Source organism: Lethenteron reissneri, chromosome 54 (genome assembly GCF_015708825.2).
Source record: "Lethenteron reissneri isolate LAM-NWPU_2019-01 chromosome 54, ASM1570882v1, whole genome shotgun sequence".
Taxonomy (NCBI): Eukaryota; Metazoa; Chordata; class Hyperoartia; order Petromyzontiformes; family Petromyzontidae; genus Lethenteron; species Lethenteron reissneri.
The window spans coordinates 3,962,185-3,977,679 of record NC_083832.1 but is presented as its reverse complement, the minus strand read 5'-3'; the positions used below and the strand labels follow the sequence as shown (position 1 = coordinate 3,977,679).

Below are 15,495 nucleotides of genomic sequence, written 5' to 3'. Positions count from 1 at the left end.
TTTACCTCAGAGTGGCGTGTTGGGTGTCGAGGCCTAGCACCGTGCAGAGCCTCCCGCCTTGCCTGATTTTCCCACCCGGCGAACGATGGGTACGGGTGCCGGTCCCCCCCCCCCCCGCGCTATTAAAAATGGCGTCCACCCCGCGGCGAAAAGTTGCTACTCGTTGCCAGGGGCAACCGCCGTCCAATGAAAGCGGCGAAGGCGTCGTTAGCTGTTGCCAGGGGCAACCGCCGTCCAATGAAAGTGCGTATGGTCCGAAATCCACACACACATACACAGACAGACAGACAGACATGCACGATTTTATATATATAGAAGATTACCAATTGCTTAATACTGCCATGCAATCATCTGACCCATAGGTGACAGCCATCTCAAGCCAGAGGACGAGAGGACTCTAGCCACCACGCATATAAAGGATTTATAGTGAAAAACTTTGTTTTTACGGGTTATACTTGTTAAAAACTAAATCTACGAAGCGTGTAGCCCCTGAGCTAATCTACACGTATTGAACGCGCTCGTGTAAAGGTGGACTCGTGGATGATAAAAAGGGGGATTTGAAGGCGGGACCCTGAGACTCGAAGCAGATCAGTGCGGATTGGGGGTGGGGGGCACAGGCGAGTACAATGGAATTCGCTGTATTGAACAGCGTCACAGCCCCACAGACGACAACAGCCGTTGCGCTTGGTGGTTGCACATCCGAGCAAGGTGCGGGCTCAAGCTCTGCTGGGGGGTCCCGAGCTCTGACGCGACTGGGGGGGCATTCTGGGTGGTTTGGTTGTCGGCGCTTGTCATAAACCAGTGGAGGCAAAGCGCACGGGACACTTGCAGACGTAAACCACCATCGCGATTTGGCCACGTGGCCGACAAGCAATTGTCCAAAGCCGATTAAAATGTCTGCACGATTCGTATTTTATTAAAATCTGCGTATATATGTGCGTCTGTAATAATAACACGGTCATTTAAAATGTTGCATTGCCATTGTCGCACGAGAGAGTCGGACATCCGCATTCGGGCTCGTGGGGGTTGTCGCGAACGAGCGAGGTGTTCGGGCTTCATCCGAGTGACTTCAGAGTTCGAGGCAGACCAAGGCTGCATGGAGATTCTTAATGACTCCCGTGTGCACCTGTGGCCACGGGCTCCAAACCATGGACCCTCAAACTTCGTACTGCCCCAAATATACACGTAAAGGCTGGATAGCTGCTTGGATCTGAAATTCACCAACTTTCAAAGCAATTGCACGGCCAAATCATTTACCGATATATCTTGTATAGTTGCTGTTCATTGGGCACACGAAAAAAAAACAGTGATGATCGAGACTCTTGACTGAGCACCAAAAAAAGTTATTGTTGATCCTTAACGACTCAAACGCTGAGAGCCAGACGAAGGCCATCGTAAGGAATGTTAACATTCAGGACCAATTCCCGAGGCTGCTCAAGCAGCCACACGAACTCAACACCGCGCCGAGTTGGATTTTCCAACCAACGCGGAGAGTGGCAAATCCACGTGCGGCATTGAGTCCCAGAGGGGCGCGGACTCGGAGGGTTTCTTGGCAAACCGCGTGGAACGCGGCTCCGCCACGGCCACGTCACTGGCTGGACTTGGGCTTCGATCGTTCACTCAGACCGCGCTTCGCATTCAGCGCCCGCCCCAATTAATACTGCGGTGTAACAACCGTGATAATACTGCGCGCCGTCACCTTCACAGTGGACTTTAAAGATCCCAATGACGCCGTTCGCAAGAGTCGGTTACTCTGTGCCAGCGCCAGGGCACACATTTGAAAAATAACAGCGCAAGTGACTCGACTGGATTATACAGAGGAATGATCGCTCCCTACAGCGTGAACATGGCAGCACCCTCTTTAAAAAAAAGTCACGACACTCAGCGAGGTTTTCCTGGACAAACGAGCAGAATAATATCCTGAGAGGCGGAGTGGTCAGCGCACTGCGTTACGAACCTTGCAACCCGAGTTTGAATCCCGGTTCCCGTTTACTTGCGTGGCCTAACCTTCTACAGTCCTGACCTGCACATCTTTACCAAGCCGAGCTCGGAATGCTGCGCGCTCGGGATTTCAGCACCCCCCCCCCCCCCTCGGCCTCATGTCTGTGGCAGCTGCCCAAGCTCAGGCACTGAACCAGAACCACCGGAGTCACGCGTTTAAGCCTCAATCAGTCCCCAATAGTACTGCCAGGTTATGCGTAATCGCAGTTGACTTTTAAATCCCGTGGCAACTTCAATGGATAGCTGGGGCGACGCGGATTTGCGGCAGTCAGCACATTACGCGGAATTCTTGCGGATTGGACACGGAGGAGTAACGTGAAATTTAACTCTTGACACAGGAAAGCCTCTCTGCGTGTCTCCAGAACTCAACAGAGCTCTGCCGTTGAAATTTTTCCGCTCCAATAGTTTCCCAGCATTCTCTCGCCGTTGTTGTTGTTCTCCGCGAGGAAGCTGGAACGTGCGGACAAAGCACTCACGTCCGAGAGAACACTTAAACTCGGCCCCCCCCCGGACAGCCTGGCCAGACAACCTACTTTCTGCACTGCCTCCTGCAGGCAGCGGCAGGTCTCGCGCGGCACCGTCGACGCGGCTCCAGCGTCGCGTGACCTCCGAGTGGTGATCGTGGCCTGATTGTCGATGTCGCGGCGAGGTTCGGGGAGGAGGGCGCAGTCACCCGAGTCGACGTCGTGCGGCCTACGCCGCCACTTGACTCGACAGCTGCAAACGCTGCGACTGCCGCCGCGTGCCGAGCTCCGCGCGTCCCGGGGGACTCAATCCCACGCTGCCGCCCAACCAGAGGTCGCAACCGGGTACCCGATACCCGTACCCTACCCGATACCCGGCTACCCGTACCCGGCCAGGTACGGGTAGCCGGGTACGGGTAGCCGTTTGCGACCCTGGTGCGGCCGGGTACGGGTACGCCGCGAGTCACTGGTGAGTAACCGTTTGTCACTCATTTAGGGTAGGGTACGGGTAGGGAACGAGTACCCGTACCCGGCCGGGTACCCGTACCCGTACCCGGCCGGGTACGGGTACCCATTTGCGACCCTGGTGTGGCCGAGTACGGGTTGGGAATCAAAACCCGTTTGCGACCTCTGCGCCCAACGCCCGTGCTTTTCCCCCTTTACAATATAATCATTTAATCACGTACAAACGAATCAAGTGGCACATGCCGAGTAATCTAATCACAAGTAGAAACGTGGAGCAATTATGCAAGTTTAAGGAACCTGCCCTGGCAATTGGCTTTACACCAACGCATTCATGGCGTGCGTTTACCACACCAACGTAGAACTGCAAATGCAGGACGACCATGGCCTTGTGATCCACCGATCCTTGCCAGCAAGTGGTGGCACAATTCAATCACAGCGCGAGCCACCACCACCGTGACAGTAGTCACAAGCACCATCACGACATCAGAGAACAATCACGCAACCGAACCCTAACCCACCAGCACGGATCTCTCGGTGCTGGCTACAAAGATCGACGTTTAAAGTTCACATTATCATCGTCATCACCACGGCCACGGCCGGAGATTTAGAAACATTTCAGTGGCGGTGGGGGGTCCCCGGAACTGGACGCTCTTCACACAGGGCCCCCTACATTCATAATAAAAACATTCAATGTATTCTCCATGGTAAACACTGCCAATTGTCGGGTCCCAAGCGGGGGGCGGTCGCCCCTATCAGCCCCCGCCTCTTGGATCCGCTGCTGGCCACCACCAACACCACCACCGTCGCCACCACCACCACCCTCGCCACCACCAACACCACCACCGTCGCCACCACCACCGTCGCCACCGCCACCGTCGCCACCGCCACCGCCGCCACCACCGTCACCACCGTCGCCACCGCCACCACCACCGTCGCCACCACCATCGCCACCACCACCGTCGCCACCACCGTCGCCACCACCGTCGCCACCACCACCGTCGCCACCACCACCACCGTCGCCACCACCAACACCACCACCGTCGCCACCACCACCGTCGCCACCACCACCGTCGCCACCGCCACCGCCGCCACCACCATCACCACCGTCGCCACCGCCACCGCCACCACCACCACCACCGTCGCCACCACCGTCGCCACCACCACCGTCGCCACCACCACCGTCGCCACCACCATCGCCACCACCACCGTCGCCACCACCACCACCACCACCAACACCACCACCGTCGCCACCACCACCGTCACCACCACCAACACCACCACCGTCGCCACCACCACCGTCACCACCGTCGCCACCGTCGCCACCGTCACCGTCGCCACCGCCACCGTCGCCACCACCACCGTCACCACCACCACCGTCACCACCGTCGCCACCACCACCGTCACCACCACCACCGTCACCACCGTCGCCACCGTCGCCACCACCACCGTCGCCACCACCACCGTCGCCACCACCACCGTCACCACCGTCGCCACCACCACCGTCGCCACCACCACCGTCGCCACCACCACCGTCGCCACAACCACCGTCGCCACCACCACCACCGTCGCCACCGCCACCGTCGCCACCGTCGCCACCGCCACCGTCGCCACCGTCGCCACCGCCACCGTCGCCACCGCCACCGTCGCCACCGCCACCGTCGCCACCGCCACCGTCGCCACCGCCACCGTCGCCACCGCCACCACCGCCACCGTCGCCACCGCCACCGTCACCGTCGCCACCACCACCGTCGCCACCGTCGCCACCGTCGCCACCACCACCGTCACCACCTCCACCGTCACCACCACCACCACCGTCGCCACCGCTATCACCACGAGGCTTCAGCTCGGCAGTCCTCCCTGTTCAGGCTGGAGGGCTCGGGTTGGGGGGCCTGGGCTGGGGGGCCCTGGCTGGCTGCACGCGAGGCGAGGGGGGCGAGGGGGGCGCAGGGGGATGACGAACACGGAGACGTCGTCCGGGGATCCCTGGGGCCGCGTGGCCAAACGCACGAGAGCCACAGCCGCCCTCGTGAACCTGCACACACACGCACATACATACGTACACGCATACACACGCACGCACATACATATGAAGTATTGGAATTGACGGCAGGAACTTCTTGACGGGTAACACACTTTTATTAAAGCTTGACGTGTCACAATACAACGGGTGGTCTCTATCCTTTGGACTATACACTCCACTTAACTCGTGTAGACTCTATGCTTCTGGCTACACACAATACACTTGACTCGTGTAGACCCTATGCCTCTGGCTACACACAATACACTTGGCTCGTGTAGACCCTATGCCTCTGGCTACACACAATACATTCGGCTCGTGTAGACTCTATGCCTATGGCTATACACACTATACTCGCCTCTGGGTTACACAGAGTCCCGGTCCCGTTAGGACAGCGGGACTAGGTACCGCAGGGCCCTATGTCTTCATCCCCGTCTTCATTCTTCGCTGGTTACATACTGCCCTTACGCCTGTGTGCATCCCCTTTTATAGCCCCTGCTCACGAGAGACGGAGCTGATGCGGACGTCGACGTGAGCATCGCTCCTTAGTGAACCAATCACGACGCACTCTCTCTACGATCCGTTTTCCCCAGCGCGTGTTAACACTACTCCACCAATCACACCGCGCTGCCACCCGGTCACTCCCTCTCAGCGCGTCACCGGCCCACAGCCAATCAGTACCCCGTAACCCACGACCCCGCGCTGACCCCTGAACCTCCACCGTCAGCGCGCGTCACCACATACACAGCCAATCATTACGCGCTGGCATACGATCCCTAATCCCAGCGCGTATCACCACTACATCACCCCCTCCCACATAGCTTGCAGCCGGCCCGGCTGTTAACCAACAACACAACCTAACGTCAACGCAGTAATAAAGAAACCCCACCCCCCAGTGTGCCCCGTAACGCAACAACAACAACACAACACTTAAATAAGAAGCAATATACAGCCCGACGAACAACACAATAAAAGCGAACACCAGAAAACGAACGCGCCAAGTGTCTCTGTGACTAAACGCAGTGACGAGGCGCTCCGGCTGCCTCGACTCCTCACGTGGTAGGTCATAAAAAGTAGCGCGACCTAGCGCGAGTCCGTCTGGCCGGTCCGTCATATGGGACGGGACGCTGGCGACCGTCCGGTGGCTCCGGCAGCTCTAGACGGCGCGGATCGGGCCTGGAAGGACCGGCCCCGCCGCGAAGATCCGGCCGCCGGTGGTCGGCAGCTGTCAGTTCCGAGACACCTGGGAGCGGATCAGGCGGAGACATGTGAGGATCAGGCAAAGACATTTCCCCCTTAGGGTCGTCGGTCACGTCACATGCTCGGCCCTCACGACACAAGGGGAGGCCATATGGAGGCGAGAACGGTTTCAGTCGGGAGGGGTGGACGTACCAACGGCGTTTTCCCCATTTTATCTGAACGCACTGGGGGCGTGCAACCCGCACGACCTCCACGGGTCCCCGCCATGGCTTCAACAATTTAGGCGACGTAGCCAAAGGTGCCTGAGGGCAATGCAGCCAGGCCCTGTCACCTGGTTCCCAGTTGTGCACGGACACCTTCCGTGCACGCAACCGCTCGTTTGCAATTTGGCGAGCCCGCGAATTAAGCCGTGCGGCCTCCCTTGCCTCTGTCAGCTTATGAATATTAAATTTAATATGCTCTGCCAATTTCGAATTAGTTCGTGGTGCGGGCAGGCCCAGCTGCGTTTCCATGGGCGGGTCGGCTTCCCGACCGTACATCAGATAAAACGGGGAAAATCCCGTAGCTGCATGGGGGGCCATTCTATACGCGGCGAGGACCCCAGGGACCTGCAGGTCCCAATCAACATGTGCCTCACACACCTGCTGGCACAGCATAGAAGTCAATGTCCTGTGGAGCCTCTCCACCATCCCGTCCGTCTGCGGGTGGTACGGGGAGGTACGCACCTTCTTAGTACCCAACAGGTCGCACACCTCTTGCAGTAATTTACTCGAAAAATTTTTCCCTTGGTCGGTCAGCAAGCGTTCGGGAGCCCCCTTGTCCAGGACGTAGCCCTGGACAAAGGCGTCCGTCACAGCCGCCGCCGACTGGTTGGCGAGTGGCCACGCCATAGGCCACCGGGTAAAATATTCGACCCCCACCAACAGGTACTTATTACCCCTAGGCGTGACTGGAAAAGGCCCCAGAATATCGAGTGCAACGAGCTCGTTAGTGCGCGAGACCTGAATAGATTGCAGCGGTGGATTAGCTGCCACGGGCGGTGGTTTCCGTCTGGCGCACTCAACACAACCCTTCAGAATATTCACCACGTCACTCCCCATTCCCGGCCAATAATAGTCACGCTGAAGCAGGGCAAGCGTTTTGTTAACTCCCAAATGCAAGAGGCGTTCGTGTGCGGCCAAGACAACCTTCCCTCTCACAGCAGAAGGCACCACAATCGCGTGCCGCCGGGACAAACTGTCCCATCTCATTAACAGGCCTTGCTTAAGTACGTAGGAGCCAGTTCGTTCATGGTCACCTTCGGAACCCCCCGTCCTGCGGCGCAATGCTAGCAGGGAGCTGTCCGCCATTTGGAGACGGCCCCACTCAATCAGCGACAGTGAGAGCAGCGAGTCCTGACCCCCTGGGGTAGCGGGAACATCCCCAATTGGTGTGCCCGCGGTCGCAACCAACGCCTCCATACCTTCCGTAACTGGCGGTTTACAGCGCGCCGATCCCGATAAGCACGCACATTTGTGACAAGGCAACAACCGCGACAGGGCATCGGCATTTGTGTGTCGCAACCCCTTACGGTATGTAGTCGTGAACTGATAGTCCTGGAGGACTTCCAACCACCGCGACAATTGGCCCGAGGGCTGGGCGACCCGCAATGAATATTGGAGCGCCGCGTGGTCCGTCCGGACCGTAAAGTGACGACCATAGAGATATGGTCTGAATTGTTGTACGAAAAAAACAATGGCAAGCAGCTCGCGACGGGTGACGCAGTAGCGCTGCTCTGCCGGCGACAACACTCTGCTACCATAGGCGACCACCCGTTCGACCCCTCCAATGACTTGGGACAGCACCCCCCCAATGCCCGTGTTGCTAGCATCCGTGTCTAGCAAGAAGGGACTCGCAAAGTCCGGATAGCGCAAGGGTGGGGCCCCTACCAAGGCGTCCCGGAGGGAACAGAATGCAGCCTCCTCCTCCGGTCCCCATCGGAACTTCACTCCTTTCGCCGTTAGAGCGTGCAAGGGTTTTGCAATGGTGGCGAAGTGCTCAACGAATCGGCGATAATAAGAAGCAAAGCCGATGAAACTGCGCACGTCCGAAACTGACGTGGGTGTCGGCCACGAACTGACACAGTCCGTCTTCGCAGGATCGGTAGAAATCCCCGAAGAGTCGACAATGTGACCCAAGTATCTAACGGATTTACGAAAAAGGTGGCATTTGGCCGGTTTAAACTTTAATTTAGCCGATCGCATTCGCAAGAACACCCCTCTCAATCGCTGGAGGTGTTCTTCAAACGTTTTACTGAAAACAATGACATCGTCAAGGTAAATCAGGCACGTATCCCATTGCAAGCCTGACAAAACCAACTCCATAAGGCGCTGAAACGTCGCAGGAGAGGAGTGAAGTCCCATGGGTAACCGGTTAAACTGAAACAGGCCCCCTGGAGTCCGAAATGCAGTCTTAGGCTTAGACTCTTCGTCGAGTGGCAACTGCCAGAATCCGGATAATAAATCAAGAGTCGAAAAGTATCGCGCACCAGACAATGCGTCGAGGGACTCGTCCATCCTGGGGAGCGGATACGCGTCGGCCACAGAGATCTTATTCAGGCGACGGAAATCGACGCAAAATCGCAAGGACCCGTCCTGCTTTTTAACGAGCACAATAGGTGCTCCCCAAGGACTGGAAGAAGGCGAAATAATGTCGGCTTCTAGCATATCGTTAACGGCCGACTGAACATGTTCCTTCTCAGCAGGACTCAGTCGGAAGGGATTTAGCCTGACCGGTGCTGCATCGCCCGTTTCAATGTGGTGGCGTAGCAGGTCCGTGCACCCAATGTCATACTTATGTTTACTGAAGACATCCGAAAATTCAATCAGCAACCCGCGCAGCGCACCCAACTGTACCGCTGACAAATCGTCCGAGTCCGCGCACAGCGAATCGACCCATTCGAGGTCCTCCTTCGGTTTTACGTTTTGCTTGGGGCTCGGATCAGCCTGCGCAACCAGCCGCTCTTCCGCAGGGACCCGCGCCGCGTGAGCTAGCACGGTGCCCTGCTGAATGACGGCCGGCCGCGACCCAGCGTTTAAAACCATTACAAACGGATCCCTGTCAGCCCCAACCAAAGTGTGAGCCACCGACAAATCGAGACCTCCAACAGCCCTATTCGAAGGACCCAAAAGCATGCCTTGTTCCGAGGCCTCCCTCACCCATGGTTTCCGCAACCGGAGGGGAATTAACATTTGTGAACCCGGGGGCACGTGCACGGTCTGTGTCGCTAACGCTTGTATCGTAGCGCACGCCATCCGAATTTCAGTAGGGCTCGTCAAAAATGAAATACGGCGACCCGATGGTAGTTCAATGCAACGCTGATCAATGAGAATTTTGATGGGCATTTTTGCCAAAAAATCAGTGCCCAATAGACAAGGAACCGCCAGGGAGGACGAAACGAAAACGGGTCCCGACAATTTGATATCTCCAATGCAAATGGACGCCCTAATCTGACCGATAATGCCCAACGATCCCCCGTTAGCGGCGTAAAATGGCACATCCACCGGAAGAAGCGGACGACATTGTACAGGGAGAATGTTATAAATGAGGTCCGATATAATAGTCGCCGATGCCCCCGTGTCCACTAACACCCTGACCTCGACCCCATCAATAGATCCCGTAACGACGGATGAACCCGCTGAGGCAGCCACTATTCTGTGCCCCAACTCCGACCATTTAATGTCTCCCCGGTCCCGGCCGAACCCCCCTCGCCGAACCGAATCCCCGAACCCTACTCGGCTCTCCTCCGCCGCAACGCGACGGCCCATGCGTGTCGAGTATGCGGGCCGGGCATGTGAGGTGCCGCGACTTGCCGGGGTTTGCAGGGATGACTTGGGGCCTTGTTCGTCGTCCAGCCGAGGTCCCATGGCGCGCTGACGTGGGGCGCGGCAACCGGAGGCCACATGGCCCCGGAGGCCGCAGTTATAACACGTGATGACAGTCGTCGGAGATCTCGGTTGCTCCAGCTTGCGGGCCGATCGCAGAGGCGAACGACCCCCCGACCTTCAGTCCCCCGGGCGTCCCGCGATGAACGCCTCCTCTCGTGGGCTGACGACTTGGGGCACGGTGACTACCGGGCCCGGAGCTGAGGCCACGGCAGCGTTGCAGATGACCCCTTGTTTACGTTGAAGGACCTCGTGCGCTTGTATGCTCGTAGCGACCCGTAAGGAAGAAATATCGGTCTCGTCGGCCGTGTTGATGGGGACCCCCAGGTCCTGCGCCAACTTGAGCAGTTGCTCCAAAACCATGGCATCTTGGCCCTCCTCGTCCATACGAGGGAACGCGGCGTCGGCGAGAGCCAGCAACGCCGTGCGATAGGCGAGCACGGTTTCCGTGTCCGCCTTCCGTCTTGCATAAAAATGATGGCGACACGCCGAGGGAGGACCATAGACCTTGGCCATGAGAGCCAGCGCATCCTTGAGCGTGGAGCGGTCCGACCTGCGTGCGGACGTGAAGGCCGCGAGCGCGTTGTCGTCCAGCATGGCAGGCAGTGCCCGCAGTGCCGTAGCGTCGGACCAGGCGGACATCTCCTGATGCGCCAAAAACCTGCGCTGAAATTGGCCCCAGTCCCCGCCTTCCGCCTTGAAGGCTGACAACGTGGGAAGGCGCTGTTGAAAGATGAAGTCGTCCTCCTCCTCGTGCTTCCTCTCCGCCGCCCCGTTGGTGTGTAAGATGGCGGCCCCAGTGGCGGGTGTTTGATGGCGGTCCGCAGCGCGCGTTGGTGACGTAAGCGGGCACGCTTGGAGAACCGCTGCCACGTGGTGATGGCCGTTCCCGCCAAAAGTCGGCGCAGATGAAATGGCGGGAATCGCCAAGTCATTTTGGCGGGAATCTGCGGGGCGACCCTGTAGAACGTCCGCCGCCGTCCCCGCTCCTCCCGACGAGCTGATCTCCGCCAGGATGGACGCGGCGGCGAGCAGCAGCTCCGCCAGGCGGGAGTGCGCCTCGCGGAGCACGGCGTCGGTCCCCCGTCGCTCGTCCGGCGCCGTCGGCGGATCCTGCAGCGTGGGCAATTCCTCGTCCTCACCCCCCGATGCCAGCTGGCCCGAGTCGTCGAGGTTGTCCCCGCGGTCAATCCCATGGGTCCGACGGGTCTTCCTTGTATCCATGCTTGGAAGACCGTTTCACTTCTGACGCCAGTTGAAGTATTGGAATTGACGGCAGGAACTTCTTGACGGGTAACACACTTTTATTAAAGCTTGACGTGTCACAATACAACGGGTGGTCTCTATCCTTTGGACTATACACTCCACTTAACTCGTGTAGACTCTATGCTTCTGGCTACACACAATACACTTGACTCGTGTAGACCCTATGCCTCTGGCTACACACAATACACTTGGCTCGTGTAGACCCTATGCCTCTGGCTACACACAATACATTCGGCTCGTGTAGACTCTATGCCTATGGCTATACACACTATACTCGCCTCTGGGTTACACAGAGTCCCGGTCCCGTTAGGACAGCGGGACTAGGTACCGCAGGGCCCTATGTCTTCATCCCCGTCTTCATTCTTCGCTGGTTACATACTGCCCTTACGCCTGTGTGCATCCCCTTTTATAGCCCCTGCTCACGAGAGACGGAGCTGATGCGGACGTCGACGTGAGCATCGCTCCTTAGTGAACCAATCACGACGCACTCTCTCTACGATCCGTTTTCCCCAGCGCGTGTTAACACTACTCCACCAATCACACCGCGCTGCCACCCGGTCACTCCCTCTCAGCGCGTCACCGGCCCACAGCCAATCAGTACCCCGTAACCCACGACCCCGCGCTGACCCCTGAACCTCCACCGTCAGCGCGCGTCACCACATACACAGCCAATCATTACGCGCTGGCATACGATCCCTAATCCCAGCGCGTATCACCACTACACATACATACACAAGTACATGTACATGCACACACGTACACCACTAGCACACACACACCACTAGAACACACACACACCTCTAGCACACACACACAGACGCGTGGGTGAGCACATGCGGTCACCATGCCGACCTGCCAGGGTCGTGCGGCCGCGACGCCTTGAGCACGAAGCGGACGTGCGACGCCACCTCGTCGACGCTGAGTACGTCCCACAGCCCGTCCGTGCCCATCACCAGCACCTCGTCATCGTCCTCCTCCTCATCTCCGGGGTCACCCTGCCACAGCTTGTGCACCATCACCTGCACGCGCGGACCAGCGGCGAACACGGCTCAGTCCCACTGCTCCGTCTCTCCTCCTGCTCCCGTGAAATCTGTACACATCCATTGTATCGGAGAGTCCTCGGCTTCGATGCGTTTAGGATTCATTCGCTATTTATGTTTGTTCTGGCCAAACCTTCCCTCCGTAGAGCTGTACATGCAAAGGGAAATAATAAAAATAAAACATAATAAATTTATCACGACGTTTCGGCCACAACACAAGCAGCCGTCCTCAGGTGAAGAACAGACCTGTCGGAAAGACAGCGTTCTAATTAGAACGCTGTCTTTCCGACAGCTCTGTGTTGTGGCTCTGTGTTGTGGCCGAAACGTCGTGAGAATTTAATAATATTTAGTTTTTATTATTTTATTATTTCCCTTCTACGTGACTTTACCGAAAGATCCAAGAATATGAATCCCTGCAGTCACGAAAGCTTTAAATCGAAATTTAAACTGTACATGCAAGTTTTTCTCCTTTAAAAGCAGTGCATAGTACTGCATGGTCCAATGTGCGAATACTGTACCAATGTTTTATTCTGATAGAGCAGCGTCATTCCTGCAAACCGCAGATCAAAACGGAGCCACAGGAAGCCACAGACGAGAGGTGGGAAGGTAGCCAGAACCGTCACCAACGATTTCCCAAGCTCTCTGGTCCTATATTTGGATGTTTTGCCGACCCCACGAATGAGCGTTTATACAATGTAGTGCATGGTGATGCTGCATGGCAGTGTGTAGTAGTGCGTGGTTGGCGATGCTGCACGGCAGTATAGGCTGCTGCGCTACCGTACAGCATCACCATGCTGTGTGGTAGCATAGCAGGGTGGTGTAGGCTGCTGTGCTCTGGTGGAGGCCGTGCCTCCGGAGTGCTGCTCAGGAAGGGTTTGATGCAGATGTCCGTGTCGTGCACCACGAGGTCGTGGTTCCCAAAGCCCCGCGTCACGCCGATCGTGCTGAACAGCCGAGCCTGAGCACAGCACACGCAGCGGCGGTGTCAAGATTGGCCTCTGTGGAGGAGGAAGCTCCTGAAGGATGCTACTGGCGGTTGGAGGAAGTCGCCCTCGAGCGGAGGGCAGAGGAGCGAGGCTCACAATAACGAGCGGAGCGCCGGGCGGCTGAAACGCTGCTCGGTGGCGCAGTGGGGAGCACAGCTGCCGGTCGTCTCGGTCGACCCATGGGCACCTGAGTCTGTCTCGTGACCTCCTGCCAGCGAGCTTTCTACACTTCACGTGGCCTCAACGTGCACCTGGCCTGGCACAAGCACTGTGGCGAACGGCGACTGCTGTTTCTGTGCGTATAGATGTCATTACTTGTTGGCTGTGTATGCGTCAATCAACACTCTGGACAGCCTTGCGATGCTCTATCTGAAGGGATGGCCCTCCCAGTGGCGAGCAACCGATGAATGAAAATGAATTGAGACTCACCATTGTAACCTCCTTTGCCAGTAAAAAATATGATAATTGTTTTTTTTACCCTTTTATCTGGCAACAAAACTGACACCTTTTTTACAAGGTGTAAATGCTTACCCCGAGCTCTCATTCTGATGGTGCATTGTCTTTGAGTTGTGCGCCTTTTGGCGTCATCTGGTCCAATACCATGTGAGACTAGGCTCTAAGGAAAGCTGTCTCGGGTGTGGACCAATCAACTTCAAGGACAGTGCATACATTATCAGAGTTATGTTTTTTGTTTGCATTCTGACTGCAGGTATTGTGGTCTCTGCAAACATGACTCCTTATAAAAAAAAGGTGTCAGTTTTGTTGCCAGATAAAAGAGTAAAAAAACAAATATAATATTTTTTACTGGCAAATGAGGTTCCAATGGTGTAAATGCTTACCCCGAGCTCTCATACTCTGATGGTGCATTGTCTTTGAGTTGTGCGCCTTTTGGCGTCATCTGGTCCAACACCATGTGAGACTAGGCTTTAAGGAAAGCTGTCTCGGGTGTGGACCAATCAACTTAAAGGACAGTGCATACATTATCAGAGTTGTGTTTTTTGTTTGCATTATGACTGCAGGTATTGTGGTCTGTGCAAACATGACTCCTTGTAAAAAAGGTGTCTGAATCGAGACTGTGTCTGTGTCGACGTGTTGGTCGGGGCGTGCGCTCGTTACGTGCCCAGGGGGGCACCCACCTGTTTCCCCATGCCGCTGATGAGCGGGAAGCGCAGGTCCTCCTCAGTAGCCGTCTTATAGCCCCTGCGGGAACACGGCGCGGCACATCCTCCGTCAGCCAGTGCCACTGGCAGCGGCATCCAACGGTCGTCCCGCGTCTCCCTTCCACAAAACTCCCCCGTCTCCCCCTGAGTCTCCGTGTCTCCCTTTCACGTCTCTTCCTTGTCTCCCCGTGTCACCCACATCTACCCTGTGTCTCCCCTTGATATCACCCCACCTCTCCCTGGGTCTCCACTTCTTAAATCTCTCGTGCCCCACGTCTCCCTGGCATCTCCTTTCCACGTCGCCTGGTGTCTCCGTCTGCGTCACTCCCTGCGTCCATACATCTTCCCCGCGTGTGCCCCACCTCCCGTCCGTTTTCCTCTGCGTCTTCAGAAGCGTCCCCACGTCCCCCCCCCCCCCCCCTGTGCACCCCACCGTCTCTTTCTCTCCTCATGTCTCCCCTCCACGTGCGTCTCCCACATTTCCACGTGACCTCCTGGCGTGTGAGGAGCTCCGGGCAGGGAGGGCAGTGGGGGTGGGGCGGAGGGAGGGGGGGGCGACGCACCAGCCGGTCATGTGATGAGAGCGGTAGAGGACCCTCATGCCAAGGTCACGGCGTAGCACCCGGCACCCAAACTCCAGCGGCGTGAAGATCTCCTTCAGCAGCTCGGGATGCTCACTCGCCTGGGTGACAGCAGCGTCAAGAGACCGGGCCGTCAGTCTATTGTCTAGAGACCCCGCACAGACCGGCCTGTCAGTCTATTGTCTAGAGACCCCGTGAAGAGACCGGGCTGTCAGTTTATTGTCTAGAGAACCCGTCAGGAGACCGGGCTGTCAGTCTATTGTCTAGAGACCCAGTCAGAGATCGGGCTGTCAGTCTATTGTCTAGAGACCCCGTCAAGAGACCGGGCTGTCAGTCTAGAGAACCCGTCAAGAGACCGGGCTGTCAGTCTATTGTCTAGAGACCCAGTCAGA

At 57.2% G+C, this 15,495-nt stretch overlaps 1 protein-coding gene across 4 annotated transcripts in view; it reads right to left on the bottom strand.

Annotated features, from left to right (window-relative positions):
• Nucleotides 1–4,637: 4,637 nt before the first annotated feature.
• Nucleotides 4,638–15,495, bottom strand: part of LOC133356497 (protein phosphatase 1H-like) — a 27,977-nt gene continuing 17,119 nt past the window's right edge. For 2 of the 4 annotated variants that reach the window (XM_061574028.1, XM_061574030.1), the window contains exons 8-12: nt 15,086–15,204; nt 14,499–14,562; nt 13,227–13,334; nt 12,189–12,355; nt 4,638–4,962 (exon numbers count right to left, since the gene is read on the bottom strand). In XM_061574028.1, the coding sequence (XP_061430012.1) occupies nt 4,770–4,962; nt 12,189–12,355; nt 13,227–13,334; nt 14,499–14,562; nt 15,086–15,204 (651 nt within the window). In that variant the 3' untranslated portion in view covers nt 4,638–4,769. Of the gene's footprint in view, nt 4,963–5,878; nt 6,191–12,188; nt 12,356–13,226; nt 13,335–14,498; nt 14,563–15,085; nt 15,205–15,495 lie in introns of those variants that run through there. The other 2 variants (XM_061574032.1, XM_061574031.1) reach the window with 2 other exon arrangements.